The sequence below is a fragment of the Chiloscyllium plagiosum genome, unplaced genomic scaffold, assembly GCF_037043375.1.
Source record: "Chiloscyllium plagiosum isolate Xiang-an unplaced genomic scaffold, Cpla_swu_hap1 HiC_scaffold_4, whole genome shotgun sequence".
NCBI lineage: Eukaryota > Metazoa > Chordata > Chondrichthyes > Orectolobiformes > Hemiscylliidae > Chiloscyllium > Chiloscyllium plagiosum.
Window position 1 is genome coordinate 29,267,226 of NW_028270142.1, and position 14,593 is coordinate 29,281,818.

The 14,593-nt window shown below is 42.7% G+C and overlaps 1 protein-coding gene across 4 annotated transcripts in view; it reads left to right on the top strand.

The window, feature by feature from the left end:
* The window catches only part of deptor (DEP domain containing MTOR-interacting protein), a 123,203-nt gene that overhangs the window by 31,952 nt on the left and 76,658 nt on the right, over nt 1-14,593 (top strand). For all 4 annotated transcript variants that reach the window (XM_087986056.1, XM_043688971.2, XM_043688968.2 and 1 more), the window contains 3 exons: nt 643-821; nt 3,306-3,429; nt 10,756-10,934. In XM_087986056.1, the coding sequence (XP_087842182.1) occupies nt 643-821; nt 3,306-3,429; nt 10,756-10,934 (482 nt within the window). The remainder of the gene's footprint in view (nt 1-642; nt 822-3,305; nt 3,430-10,755; nt 10,935-14,593) is intronic.

Below are 14,593 nucleotides of genomic sequence, written 5' to 3' on the forward strand. Positions count from 1 at the left end.
TTTTCTTGTATGTTTTCGTCCATTCAATGTAATTTTGCTTTGTCTGTCCATTGTTTCAATTTATTTGGTTTCTTGTACTTGGTGTTTCTTTATTTGAAATATTCTCACCGCTTATTACTTTTTTCTGTAGCTTTCTTTATTGTACTTTTTCAACCTATAAGGGGCAGCATGGTGGCTCAGTGGTTAGCACTGCTGCTTCACAGCACCAGGATCCCAGGTTCGGTTCTAGCCTTGGCTGACTGTCTGTGTGGAGTTTGTACATCCTCCCCGTGTCTGAATGGGTTTCCTCCGGGTGCTCCGGTTTCCTCCCACAATCCAAAGTGTGCAGGTTAGATGAATTGGCCATGCTAAATTTTCCGTAGTGTTAAGTCCATCAGTCAGAGGGAAATGGGTCTGGGTGGGTTACTCTTCGGAGGGACGGTGTGGACTTGTTGGGTCAAAGGGCCTGTTTCCACACTGTAGGGAATCTAATCTGTTACTGAATTCTTTCATATTCTGCCAGTAAAGATGAATCACTGGGTGTTTCGAATCAACAATATTTTGAATTTCATTTGCTTGGAAACCTTTGGTGACTGCTAGAGAATATTTTAGTGTTGAAATGTTATTTTTATCTTAAATAAATTATTGCAATTGTACTTTCAGGCTCAGGCTTCATGAAGAAAAGATTATCAAGGATCGTCGATATCACCTTAGAACCTATCCAAATTGTTTTGTGGCTAAAGAATTAATCGATTGGCTGCTAGATCACAAAGATGCTGCTGACAGGAATATGGCAATCAAGTTGGTGCAGAAACTATTGGACCATGGTGTTATCCATCATGGTATGTTCGCATCAATATCAAACAATTCAAAAGATCATTATTTTTATGTCAGTGACTGTGCTTCCTACAATAAAAAGTTACATGTAAATTTGGCGGATGTGATTGTGAGGAAACCCAAACTTTACTTCTTGCTTTTTCAATATCCTTCCTTTTTTCGTTTCTCAGAATGTTTGCCATTCCAAGCAGCTAATATTTTGATGTAAATAATCTAGATCCAGATGCACTGATAAGTGGATTGTACAGCAAGGTTTACACTAATGTTAAACAAAATGACTTTACATTACATATTTGTAAAGTATGCAAAGTCGGACTGACCCCATGTTCTTTTTAGATTACATTACAGCGTGGAAACAGGCCCTTCGGCCCAACAAGCCCACACCGACCCGCCGAAGCGCAACCCACCCATACCCCTACATTTACCCCTTACCTAACACTACGGGCAATTTAGCATGGCCAATTCACCTAACCTGCACATCTTTGGACTGTGGGAGGAAACCGGAGCACCCGGAGGAAACCCACGCAGACACAGGGAGAACGTGCAAACTCCACACAGTCAGTCGCCTGAGGTGGGAATTGAACCCGGGTCTCAGGCGCTGTGAGGCAGCAGTGCTAACCACTGTGCCACAGTGCCGCCCATGTGGTACGGCCTGGCAGGGCGCTGATGTGTTGTCACAGAGTGCTTCAACATGGAAATATTCAAATGTTTATAATGCAGTTTTACAGATTGCTGCAAGTCAAATAAAATAAATGCTGATAATACATGCAGACTCCAGTATTTATCATTTCCCTGTTGATGCTGCTCCATCTCAAATACATCATTTGAGCAATGTGGGAATCTGATTACTTCCTGCTCCATCCACTCCTGCTACAGGGAAAAAGAATTCCATTTGCCATCTTCAGCTTTTCACCTTGCTCCACCAAACCTAGCCCCATGTTGGGGTCACAGCCAACATTTGTGAAGATAGTTCAGGAAATCCCATTTCACACATTGCTCAGCCTGGGATTTTATAAAGGGTGACAAATGTTTAGATTGCTATCAATTTTGCCTAAATGGAATGAATAGTTAAGTTACTGTAAATAATTAAGTTACTCTAAAGTGGTGGTTAGTTAAAATAGCTATAGAATCAAATAAGTGATGCAAAAGACGTAATTGTTCATATTGTTAAAAGAAGTACATGTCTTTCTCAACACATACCTTTCTTACTTCCAAACAAAGTTACTTGCTTGAGTTGGATTCTGTAAAGATGTGCATTACGTCTACAGTGAGAAAAACATCAGATTTTCTTAAACTTGTAAAATGTGGGTTACTCAGGTAAAATGTTTATTATGTCAACACATGGTTAATCTGTTGCCAATTCAACATTACAATGTTGCCAAATTAAACCAACCCAAAGATGGTTTCTGTACTGTTTTCTTCATTAAACAATGTATAAATCACTCCCCACCCCACCCCAAACCTCTTATCATTCCTGAAATCAAAAAATGCTGGACGTCACAGTGGGTCAGACAGCATTCGTGGAGAGAAAGTCAACCTAACATTTCTCTTCATGGATGCTGTAATCTCCAGCATTTTTTTGTTTTTGGTACATTCAGATTCCAACATCTGCACTAATTTGCTCTTAGTTCTCATTGTTCCTGTTGGTTTCGACTGTGATCTGGCTGTGGTTAATTGGAAAGCAGGATTGATAGGATAAAGTAGAGAGTTGATAAGAATCTCCTATAGATTGCTGCTGATGTAATATTGTGTTACATATAATAAGTCATTCCTGAAGCATCCCTAGCACAATGGCCTGGACTTTGCGATTGGCATTTGGGGACCCTGTGGAATCCCCATTATAGAAGATGTCAAAGGAATTTCTGGGGAAAATGAAACCTAGGGAGCGTTGGCAGTTCCTCTGTGCTGGGACCATTCTGAAAGTATCCATTAAATTGTAGACTGTGAAGGGTTTCAAAGAAATTAAGGCAATAGTTACTCATAGAATTTAAGATTTTAAAATACATAGTCTAACTCTGAGTAGTGATCCAACTGACTCCCGACTTTCCAAGCATATCCCTAACTACATTCCCACAGATACTTAACCATGCCCCCCCAAGTCTCAGCCCGCTACGAGACCTGACCTCGTCCACCTGCTCCAGCCTTCTCTGCCCCAATCCCAGCTACCACCATTAGACTTGGGCCATTTTTAGATTTCAGCATAAAGCAACTGACTGATAAATGGTGCATGGTTTGTCCTCCCCACAACGTTCAGCACAGTAAGGGAAGTATAAGAATTGAAGTATGGCTCCATGCATTTGAAGGAGTCCTAATCGGAATCTGCTGTCAGAAATATGGAGCTCTTCTGCTCTATAAAAAAAAGGAGCAGAGAGGCAAGTTGTGAGCGATTGCCACTCCCTGAAAAATATAGCCCCATGTTATCTCATGTGATGGCTCTGACCTGTGCTCCAAAATATATTAACCTGTACTTTTCTGTGCCTTCTTTTTAGTGTGTGATGAACTTAAGGAATTTAAGGACGCCAAACTCTTCTACCGCTTCAGAAAAGATGATGGCACTTTCCCATTGGATAGTGAAGTGAAGGTTTTCGCAAGGGGCCAAAGGATATATGAAAAGTAGGTGGATTCTGTTTCAGGTGGACCTTTTGGACTCTTTATTCCCTCATAATAATTGATACCACTTTATCAACAGCAGTACTCTCAATCTTCTCTCCTTTTAAACATTGTATCCTGATGGATTTGGAAGGTGACTGAGGGCAGAATCTGATAGGAGTCTGGGATATGGCGAGAAGTGTTGCAGAAATGGTGGGAAATCAAAATCATCTCACACCATGTTTTATGTTTCTCACAAGCAGCTTGACAAGATTCACACTATGCTGTGGGGGGAACCAGATGACAGGGATTACCACGTGTTAAATGCCTTGTTAACTTCACATTAATATTCAGAATCCCATTTTACTGAAACAAGCTAGACATTGGGGAAACTCAACGAGCAGATACCTGACCGATTCAGTTCAGCGTGTGCTCTGAATAACCTCCATGGTGCCTGTGATCAAACTGCAGCCCTGGGTAAGATACATGGCTGCACTCAGTCCTCCTCCATGACACTGCTGTCTTTGCATTTGTTTGAGATGCTGGCAGTGCAATCTGCAAGCACATGGCTGCATTACATGGCACATTGGCAACTAACATTTGAAAGGCTGTAGCAGGTACATTTTGTGCACCCGATCAGGCTCCTAGTTTGCAGACTGGACTTGGCTGGATCCCAGGGCTGTTTGCTCCATCTCCCAAAGCTCAGTCACTTAGCCTCATTCCTGATGAAGAGCTTTTGCCTGAAACGTCAATTCTCCTGCTTCTTGGATGCTGCCTGACCTGTGCTTTTCCAGCACCACACTCTCGACTCTCACTCACTTAGTGCCTACCTGCTTATTCACAACATCTCTTCCTTGCTTTGTCCTACTTGCTGTGCTATGCTGTGCCAGTTAGTGCTCTTATACAATCAGGCAGCTTGGATTGCTAGTCAGCAGTCCTCAGTCTGGGAGGGTGGAGTGGGGGAGTTGGGATGGAAAGTGGGGGGGAGGGTTGGTTGGTTGGGGGGAGGTGTTGGTTGGTAGTGGACAGCTTGCTGTAAGGTAGTGTGTGCTGCATTAATCTTGCAGCTGTACAATGTACCAGAACCTTATGAAGCGCAAACACCACATACAGCAAGCAGATGAAGGAAAAAAGGGGGTTGGGAGGAGGGGGGAGTCTCCTCAGTAAAATCTGTGGATCCATTATTTGTCATTTATATAAATGATTTAAATGAGAACTTAAGGGGAACAGTTAGTAAGTTTGCGGATGAGACTAATTTTGATGCTGTAGTGGACAGTGAAGAAGGTTATCTGGGAATGCAATGAGATTTTGATGAGAGTGTTGTGGACCGTGAAGAGGGTTACCTCAGATTACAACAGGATCTGGACCAAATGGGCCAATGGGCTGAGAAGTGGCAGATGGAGTTTAATTTAGATAAATGCGAGATGCTGCATTTTGGGAAAGCAAATCTTAGCAGGACTTATACACTTAATGGTAAGGTCTTAGGGAGTGTTGCTGAACAAAGAGACCTTGGAGTGCAGGTTCATAGCTCCTTGAAAGTGGAGTCGCAGGTAGATAGGATAGTGAAGAAGGCGTTTGGTATGCTTTCCTTTGTTGGTCAGAGGATTGAGTATAGGAGTTGGGAGGTCATGTTGCGGCTGTACAGGATATTGGTTAGACCACTTTTGGAATATTGCGTGTAATTCTGGTCTCGTTCCTATCGAAAGGATGTTGTTAAACTTGAAAGGGTTCAGAAAAGATTTACAAGGATGTTGCCAGTGTTGGAGGATTTGAGCTATTGGGAGAGGCCGAGTAGGCTGGGGCTGTTTTCCCTGGAGCATTGAAGCCCGAGGGGTGACCTCATCGAGGTTTATAAAATCATGAGGGGCATGGATAGGATAAATAGACAAAGTCTTTTCCCTGGAGTGGGGGAGTCCGGAACGAGAGGCTATAGATTTAGGGTGAAAGGGGAAAGATTTAAAAGTGACATAAGACATAATATTTTCACAGAGGGTGGTGTGTGTATGGAATGAGCTGCCCGAGGAAGTGGTGGAGGCTAAAAGGCATCTGGATGGGTATATGAATAGGAAGGGTTTAGAGGGATATGGGCCAGGTGCTGGCAAATGAGACTAGATTGGGTTAGGATAGCTGATCGGCATGGATGGGTTGGACTGAAGGGTCTGCTTCTGTGCTGTACATCTCTATGAATCTATAACTGGGCCAGTGGGCTGAGGAATGGCAGATGGAGTTTAAGTTAGGTAAATGCGAGGTGTGGGTCAAAACAGGGCAGGACTTCCACAGGACTTCTGGGTGTGTTGTAGAACAAAGAGATCTAGCACCTTGAAAGTAGAATGAAAGGTAGACACAACGATGAAGAAGGCTTTCAGCATTCTTACTTTCATCAGTCAGAGCATTGAGTACAGGAATTGGGGCATCTTATTGAAGGCTGTACAAGACATTGGTGAGGCCACATTTGGAGTACTGCCTACAATTCTGGGTCTCTACTATAGAAAGGATATTATTAAACTAGAAAGAGTACAGAAAAGATTTACTAGAATGCTACCCAGACTGGAAGATTTGAGGTACAAAGAGAGGTTTGATAGGCTACATCATTTTCCCTGGAGTGTGGGAGACTGAGTGGTGACCTGTACAGAGGTCTATAAAATCATAAAAGGCATTGATAAGGTAGATGGCAAAGAGCTTTTCCCCATGGTAGGGGAGTCGAAAACTGGAGGGCATAGGTTTAAGGTGAAAAGGGAGAGTTACAAAAGAGTCCAGAGGGACAATTTTTTCACACAGATGGTGGTGAATGTCTGGAATGGGCTGCCAGAGGTAACAGTGGAAGTGAGTACAATTTCATCATGTAAGAAAGGTTTAGACAGCTACATGGATGGGATAGGATGGAGGAATATGGGCCAAATGCAGACAAATGGGACTAATTAAATTGTGAAAACTGGATTGCTTGGGCAAGTTGGGCTGAAGGGCCTATTATTTCCATGCAGTAGACCTCTATGACTCAAATGAGATATACCTTAGTTCTCAGAGGGATCTAAACAATAGGAATTGTCACCCAAAAGGACCAAATTTGCAAGTAGTACACCAAGCCCATGTGCACAAACTGTTTCCACTGACTGTAGCTGACATTGTCAAACCTCCCCCCTCTTATTTGGCCAGGCTGGTGGGACAATGCATTGAACACCTGCATGGAGATACTCAGAAGCAAATGCATGAAAGTTATAATCAACATTTACATGCACTTTTCAAAAACAAGATATCCCTCTCCTCCAAAGTGGGTTCATTACACTTTTCATCTTATTCTCCCTCTAAGTACATTCCCTGCTCTGGTGCAGAGACCATAGGCCCCAGAGCTTTGGTATGGTAACTCTGCTGATGCTTGTGTCTAGACTGGCCAGACATGTTGGAAGTCTTTGACTGTTCTTGACTTGAACTTCCAAGGGTCAATATGGAATAGAAAGGATGAAGGATGGCCTGGCCACCTCTACAGTGGCCTGAGTAGAAGCAGTGAGCAGTGCGTGTGGTTCCATCTCTGGCTGGGTGCCCCTTGGCACCACTCTGGCTCCTTGTGAGGACGGGGCCTTGACCTGGACTGGGGTCAAGATTACACTAGATGGCTGAGAGTGCTCAAACTTGGGGATGGGGTGATAGATTGTGATGTCACAAAGGATTGAGGAGGCAGCACAACATTGAGTGTTGTGTGAGGGTGGGGGCAAGAGTGAGGGAGGTGATAGTGAGAGTGGTGGGGCATGAGCCTTTGTGGGAGGCAGGTGCAGTAGCAGAGGAAGAGAAGAGTGTGGCACTCATCCTGACAGAGTGGGGATGATCATTGAACCTTAGCAGAATTGTTGGCTGTTCTTCTGTTCACCCTGGAGTTTGCACTGACCTGGGTAAGCTCAGCAGGCTGGCAGTGTCTGGTGGCATGGCCTCCTCTGATGGTCCTCTGGGAAGAGGGTGGTCCTTCTCTGAACCATCCTATCCACCAGGACCTCCAGCTCCATGTTGGTAGATCACAGTGCCATTTTCTCTTTCTCTGATATCTTATTGGCATATCCATCAATGAGAAGGGGTGTCTTGGAATGCCAGAGCTTCTCCAGGTGAACTGTGGTATTTTAAAGATGACACAGAAGCTGTCAGTCTTCGGCTGGATATCTGCTGAGTAGCTTTTTGAGTTGTGGTAAATTAGGACAGGAATTGGATGTGAGAGACACTGTAGGATGGGGTAGGCAATTAATGAACAAGTTTGACAAGGTAGGATGAGAAAACTTGCTGGACCCCACAATGAAAAATCACGTGAAAACTAAATGCAACTCAGACTTAACCAAAAAAAATAACATTCAGCTGTGAATTTTTTTTTTGGGCAAATTAAAAATGTTGGAAGTATTCAGGAGGTCAGGCAGTATCTCTGAAAAGAGAATCCGAGTTACTGTTCCATGTTGGTGACCTGTTTGTGAAAGTGTTTCTGTTGTGAGGTTCATTAACTATCAAGTACATTACACATGCAGGGTAAATTAGTGCTTGATTTTCAATCTGGAGTCAGTAATTAGTAACACGGGTCATTGGAAGGTTGTTTAAAAAATAAGGTCAATGTGGATTTAGAAGCATTATTTAGAAGGCAGCATTGTTTTAAAGGCATCATAAACGTCTCCAAACTCTCACTTTCCCAATGTCACCTCATTCCCCCATGTATCATCTGTTGCCATCCATCTAGTTTCCCAATTGTAATTCTCAGCAGCCATGCAATGGCAATGAAAATCATTTTAATACAATTTGAAAAACATTAAAGATTTTAAGGAAACCCTGCATTCAAATTTATTCTATTGGGGGAAAAAAACAGGATAAGAAAACGTTGCAATCCATTATGCGCCATAAAGTTTGGAAACAAGCTGGACACCACAGTGAAATCCTATTTTGTTCTGAAAGACTGGTAGAAGTTTCAATGAGCCCTTGTTTCATACCTTAAGAATGTAACGTAAGTATGAGAAACCGAGTGAGGAATTTTGCCCCTCCAAGTTTGCTCTGTCATTTAGTACAATAATGGCTGATCTCATCTCAGCCTCAACTCCACTTTGCTCTTCATAACCCTTTTAACAGTTGCTAATTAAAAATCGGTGTTCGATGTTAATGTTTTCCAAAGGTTGGGTGAGGTAAGTGGTTAAGAGGGTGAGTTAAGGTGATGGAGTGGAAGATCAGTGGGCCAGGTATTTGGGTAAGGCAGGGAGGCTAGAGGATGGCTAAGGTGGTAAGTAATTAAATAAAGACATGGGATAGTATGGGGAAGAGGACAGGATCCTGTTTGCAATATGGAAGAGTGTGGTGGAGCTGTTGGGACAGGGTCAGGATGGGGAGGTAGAGTTGAGGTCAGAGTTGGGAATGCATTAATTTTCTTCAGGTGGAAGGGGGGTACTGGAGATCAGAGCCAAGATTGTGGGCGGTACAGAGGCACAGTGGTTAGCACTGCTGCCTCACAGCGCCAGAGACTCGGGTTCAATACCCGCCTCAGGCGACTGACTGTGTGGAGTTTGCACATTCTCCCCATGTCTGCGTGGGTTTCCTCCGGGTGCTCCGGTTTCCTCCCACAATCCAAAAAAAATGTGCAGGTTTGGTGAATTGACCATGCTAAATTGCCCGTAGTGTTAGGTGAAGGGGTAAATGTAGGAGAATGGGTCTGGGTGGGTTACGCTTCGGCGGGTCGGTATGGACTTGTTGGGCCGAAAGGCCTGTTTCCACACTGTAAGTAATCTAATCTAGAGTGGTGCTGGAAAAGCACAGCAGGTCAGGCAGCACCTGAGGAGTAGGAAATTCGACGTTTCGGGCAAAAGCCCTTCATCAGGAATGAGGCTGGGAGCCTCCGGGTTGGAGAGAGAAATGGGAGGGGGGTGGGGCTGGGGAGAAGGTAGCTAAGAGGGCAATAGGTGGATTGAGGTGGGAATGAAGGTGAAGACGATTGAAGAGGAGGGTGGAGCGGATAGGTGGGAAGAATGATTGGCAGGTCGGACAGGTCATGGGGATAGTGCTGAGCTGGAAGGTTGGAACTGGGGGGAGGTAGGGGGAGGGGAAATGAGGAAACTGGTGATGTCCACATTGATGCCCTGGGATTGAAGTGTTCTGAGGCGGAAGATGAGGCGTTCTTCCTCCAGGCGTCAGGTAATGAGGGAGCAGCGGTGGAGGAGGCCCAGGACCTGCATGTCTTAGCAGAGTGGGAGGGGGAGTTGAAGATATCTGTGGATGGTTAGTGGGCTAGAAGCTAGCTGGTCAGCAGTGAGTCAAGGAGGGAACTTTCTTGTAGGATTCCAAATACTGGGTAATTGGCTGTCAGATGTTTCACTTTCCAGGGCACCTCACATAGAGTCAACTGTGTCAGACATCCATATGTCTTGATTCGCAATTCATGTCTATTCTAAAGCAATGAAGATCATCCTATTCTTTAGGAAGATATGGGCCGAACCCAAGTTAAATCTGAAAATAGTCGAGCATCTGAATTGTAAATAAAACCTTATTCCACAGTCCCAAAAAGCTCGGAGCTACTGAATTGAGGTATTAACAAATGAGCTTAGTTTGACTTTTCTGTTCTGAATGATTTGAAAGTTTTTAAAAATATAGTCTCCTTTCTGACTTTGTTAGTGAGGGTGCAATAAGTTTCATTTTAACAACAGTTTCCATTTTCCGTAAATGAAAGAAAGTACAGACTGCTTTTGGTGGGAAAGTGGAAGCATTTTTCACAGTTGTCATGAATGTGAACAGTATTCTTTTAGTTTATTTGGCTTAGGAGTTTATTTCTGTGCTGATGTCCTGTACTTTATAAATTTTCCTTTCTCTTTCTCCTCCTTTTCCTCCAATTTTTTTTTTTTTTGTCCCTTGTCAAAATTCATTTTGACAGTACAAGCAAAGGTGAGGAAAATTCGCAGGGGTCTCTCTTTGCAAATTCCTGCATGTAAAGTCCGAAATTGCCTGTATTTTTTTTAAAAAAGTAAAATTTTAGGTGCCTGTGCATGAAATCAATAAATTGAAGCTTTAAAATGTTGTTTGTACTTTTTATTTAATCAAAAGCATTTCATCATCATCTCCTTGTAACCAGAGCTTCCATCCAGGTTTTCTAAGCCAACAGATTATAAGTGTCTCTCCTTTTTTTTTAGACAAGTTGCCACACCAACTCGTGGACTAAGAGTATCACCGTACTCAAGAACAATTTATTGTGGCATCCTGAAAATTCTATGCAGATTTAAGTTTTGGCTTAGATTGAAGCGCATTAGTCTTGCACTCCTATTTGGATTTCTGTTTTGTTTCTCTCCTCTCTGTTTGCAAAGGTACAGCTTTTTTAAACCAAGAGTTGTATTTGTAACTTTGTCATGACAGGTTGATGACCACTGAGAACTATCTGCTGCAGACAAGGGAGGAAGAAGGAGTGAAATATCAACGTGCTTTTGTAGCAAGTGAATTTATCGACTGGCTGATCCAAGAAGGAGAGGTTGCATTAAGGAGTGAAGGGGAACAGCTTTGTTGTAGACTGCTGGAACATGGCATTATTCAACATGGTGAGAAATTGGTTAATTACTCTTTTGACATGCAATGTAAAGCAGTTCTTCCCACATGTGGCACAGTGCTAGTGTCCCTGTCCCTGGGCCAGAGAAGCCTGGGTTCAAGTCCCACCTGCTCCAGAGGTATGTAATAACATCTCTGAACAAGTCGATTAGAAGGAGTTAGACCAAGTCGTCTCTTACCTGTGAGCTGCCCCAACCCTGATCTGGCCTTTATCTGCTGGTTGATGCATAATAGTTTCACAAAGCTCTCTGTTTAAATGATGAGGAAGCCCAGCTTGACTTTGATCTCAACCTGGTGTGCTATTGTAATTTACCAAGGAGTCCCAAGGCTTCCAAGCAGAAATTCATCCAGGATTCCTCCTTCCAATTTCTGCTCCACACTACTGGAATGTGTGGATATTTAGTGAAGAGGTCATTGCCTCTTTGCCGCCTTTAATATATTGGGAATATGCTAGGATGTACAGAACATAAGTTCTGAACCATGAATTAATATTTTCAGGGTAATACGTAAACAGAAAAACAAGAAAACTGTTGGAGTGTGTTGACTGGTACATGTTCTTCACACCCCCTTTTAGTCGAATAGCCATATTTATGCCTGGAAGACGGTTTTATTTTGAATAAATCTTTGTTGTATTTTGTACTTAATAGGATTTTAATTCCAGTAAAACAATGTAAGCAATGTAACGTGCTGAAAATTGTTCACAAAGCTTCAGATATATTATATAATCCTTTGCGCAGCTTTGCAAGTCTGAAATGTTGCCTCCTAGTCACTTGCAGAGGTATGTGTCGGCAAGATTTGCAGATGTGGCTCAATAGTAATGTCTTAGCATGGCTTGGATTACACTGCCAAGGATATTGTGGCTCTAAATGGGCTCCTTCAATTAAAAAAATCACACACTACTATTTTTCATCATTGTGCAGTGAATCAGTTGATCATATGAAGACAATTTCCTGGGCATTCAAAAGGGTTGTTACAGAGCAGCAAGTTGAAAGTGAAATACTTGTGTCGTAAATGAAGAGATTATAAATATGCCTAAAGATTGCAACTATATTCACGAGAATCAATAATAATTGGGAGCTACTCATTGGCTCACTTTCTTCTCCTGAACTCAGCCACTTGAGGTTTGACATCAACATGGTGGTCCTGGCTGGAATCAAGGGCAGGGGTTTCCCTATGGGCTTTTCAACCCAATCTGAGATTGACATGTGCGTTAGAACTCCACACTGTGGGAAATGACAGGTTTTGCATTTCTGAGACAGTCAAAGGGCAAGATTTGTAATCTAGTTGGAGGACAGTGGGCAGGCCCTCAAAGCTAGTGAGTTAATCAGATATCTTCCAACTCAAAGGAAGCAGCAGCCTGCAATGACAGTTGTGTCAGATGGAGGCATCAATGTTTCGAATATTTGAAGTAAAAAAAAATGGTTTTTCTGCCATGCAACGCACATTGAGGTAGGAATAGGGCGACAGGGTAGTCTGACTGTTGCGGCACCCAGGCCTGTTTTGGACTCTGTACCTCTGACAGGGATACGGCCTAAGAGCTGCCTCCAAACAGTTGACAACCTCCTAAGTGATGGCTCAATTCCAGGATTGTGCAGTTACTTTTTTTTCTGGTTTTGTTTGCTTTCCCAAGATTGAGTCTCGAGAGTTAATTTGCAATATTGTATCTAACATTTACGCTGGTGTTGCTACAGCATATCCAATTTACACGCCCTCTTCTATTTGTTTTTGAGATATAGAGAGCATTAGCACAGCAGCACTTATTGCCAATACCTGCGCCTTAACTTGCTCAAAACCAATTGCATGTCTATTTACCTGAGTCCAAATGAAGAATCATCAACCTGAAACTGTTCCAAAGAAGAATCATGGGATTCAAAATATTAACTTTGTTTCTTTCTCCACAGGTGCTGCCTGACCTGCTGAGTTTCTCCAAGGTTTTCTTTGTTATTTCAGACTTCAAGTATCCTCGGTACTCACTTTTAAATTGGCCTGAAACAGATGCTGTTTCCTTTTACAGCTGCTCAGTCCTGCTTGCTAAGATTTCCAGCATTTCCTGTTTCTATTTCAGATTTTCAGCATCTGCAGTCTTTTGATTTTGTGTTGTTAGTACATTTGATGCCCTCTGTGCTTCAGTTCTCGCAGCCAATTCCAGGCATTTATTGTGCTACTGTGCAAATGTAATCTGAAGAGCTGTTTTGTTTACTTCTTTAATTACTTGGCAGACTGTCACCCAGGGAAATGCTGTCAGTCTGCCCGCTGTGTACATTCTTAAAAATTAACTTTCTCCACAGTTGCTGCCAAGCCTGCTGAGTTTTTATCGCAATATCTATATTTGTTTCTGATTTCCACCATCCACGGTTCTTTTTCTTAATCTTACAACAATACTTCACCAGCCTTTCCGTAGATCAACTAGCAATATAAACATGTGATAAACAATATAAGGCACTTCGAATTTTGGCAACTGTGGAAAAAATAAAGTAAAGTTAATGTATTGGATCCACTGACCCTCCTTCAGTCCTGATTTTAGCTAGGAAAAGGTTAGTATATACGCTGAAGATAGGTGGGGCCTAGTAAACGGTAAGCGGAGATGGAGCCCAAAGATAGGAAAACAGTTGGCTAGACAAAGCAATGGGAAAATGTATAGCTTATAATGGTTACCATAAGTGGCTGATAATGGGTTGTTTGTGGTAGCAGCCCATGTCACAGCAAGGCTTGGTTGGGGTAAGGACATGGGAGAACGTGCTCAGACCCTAAAATTATTTGAAATCGACATTGATGCCTGCAGGGTTCCCAAGTGGAAAAGAAGGTGCTGTTCTTCCAGCTTGCACTGAGCTTCGCTGGAGTACTGCAGCAGGCCTGAGACAGAGATGTTGGCTGGGAACACAATGGTACGTTGAAGTGGCAGCGACCAAGGAAGTTCAGGGTCATTTTTGTGGATGTGGTTTTTATTTTGTGGTCCATCTCCATCTATGTTTATTCCTCCCTCCTCCCTGTATCCCAACTTCAGCATTGGTCTAAGATATTATTTGTTTTCTTCATAACTGTTATTTCCTGGCCAAATCCATTTTATTTTACAATGTTTCCCAGAGATTTGATTCAGTCTTTCAGCTGGGGCTGGAGATTTGTTTGCTTGGTATTGGTGTTTCCACGTGTACCATCACAGTACATTGTAAAAGTTCACTTGTGAACAATGTAACCTTACAATGTATCAGTTGGTATTTGCCAATTGGCAAAGGCTTGGAGTGTTTCACAGTTAAGCCTGATATTTATCCATATATGAGAGGAGCAGCTGCAGGCTAGTGAGCAGGAACTTAGGGGCTGTTACTTCCCCCTTCCAATGCTAAGATTAACATAGCATCCTACTGCAATCCATCCATGATTGGCTGACCTGAACTAAAATGCCAAGCCTTTTTATCTTCTAAACAGCCTACTCTTGTCTTGGGAAAGGACCCATTCACTTCCATTGTCCATTTTTTAACTGCTCATGCACAAACTATTTGAGACAGTGATTCAACTTGTAATTCACTTGCTGTTCGAGCCAGAGAGTTTTATAGGAATATAAACAGTGGTACAGTTGGAAAATAATGTGCCATATGTTCTCAGAATAGTTATCCCTGAAATTATTATCAAATGCCTTTCTCTTTAGAACATTGAT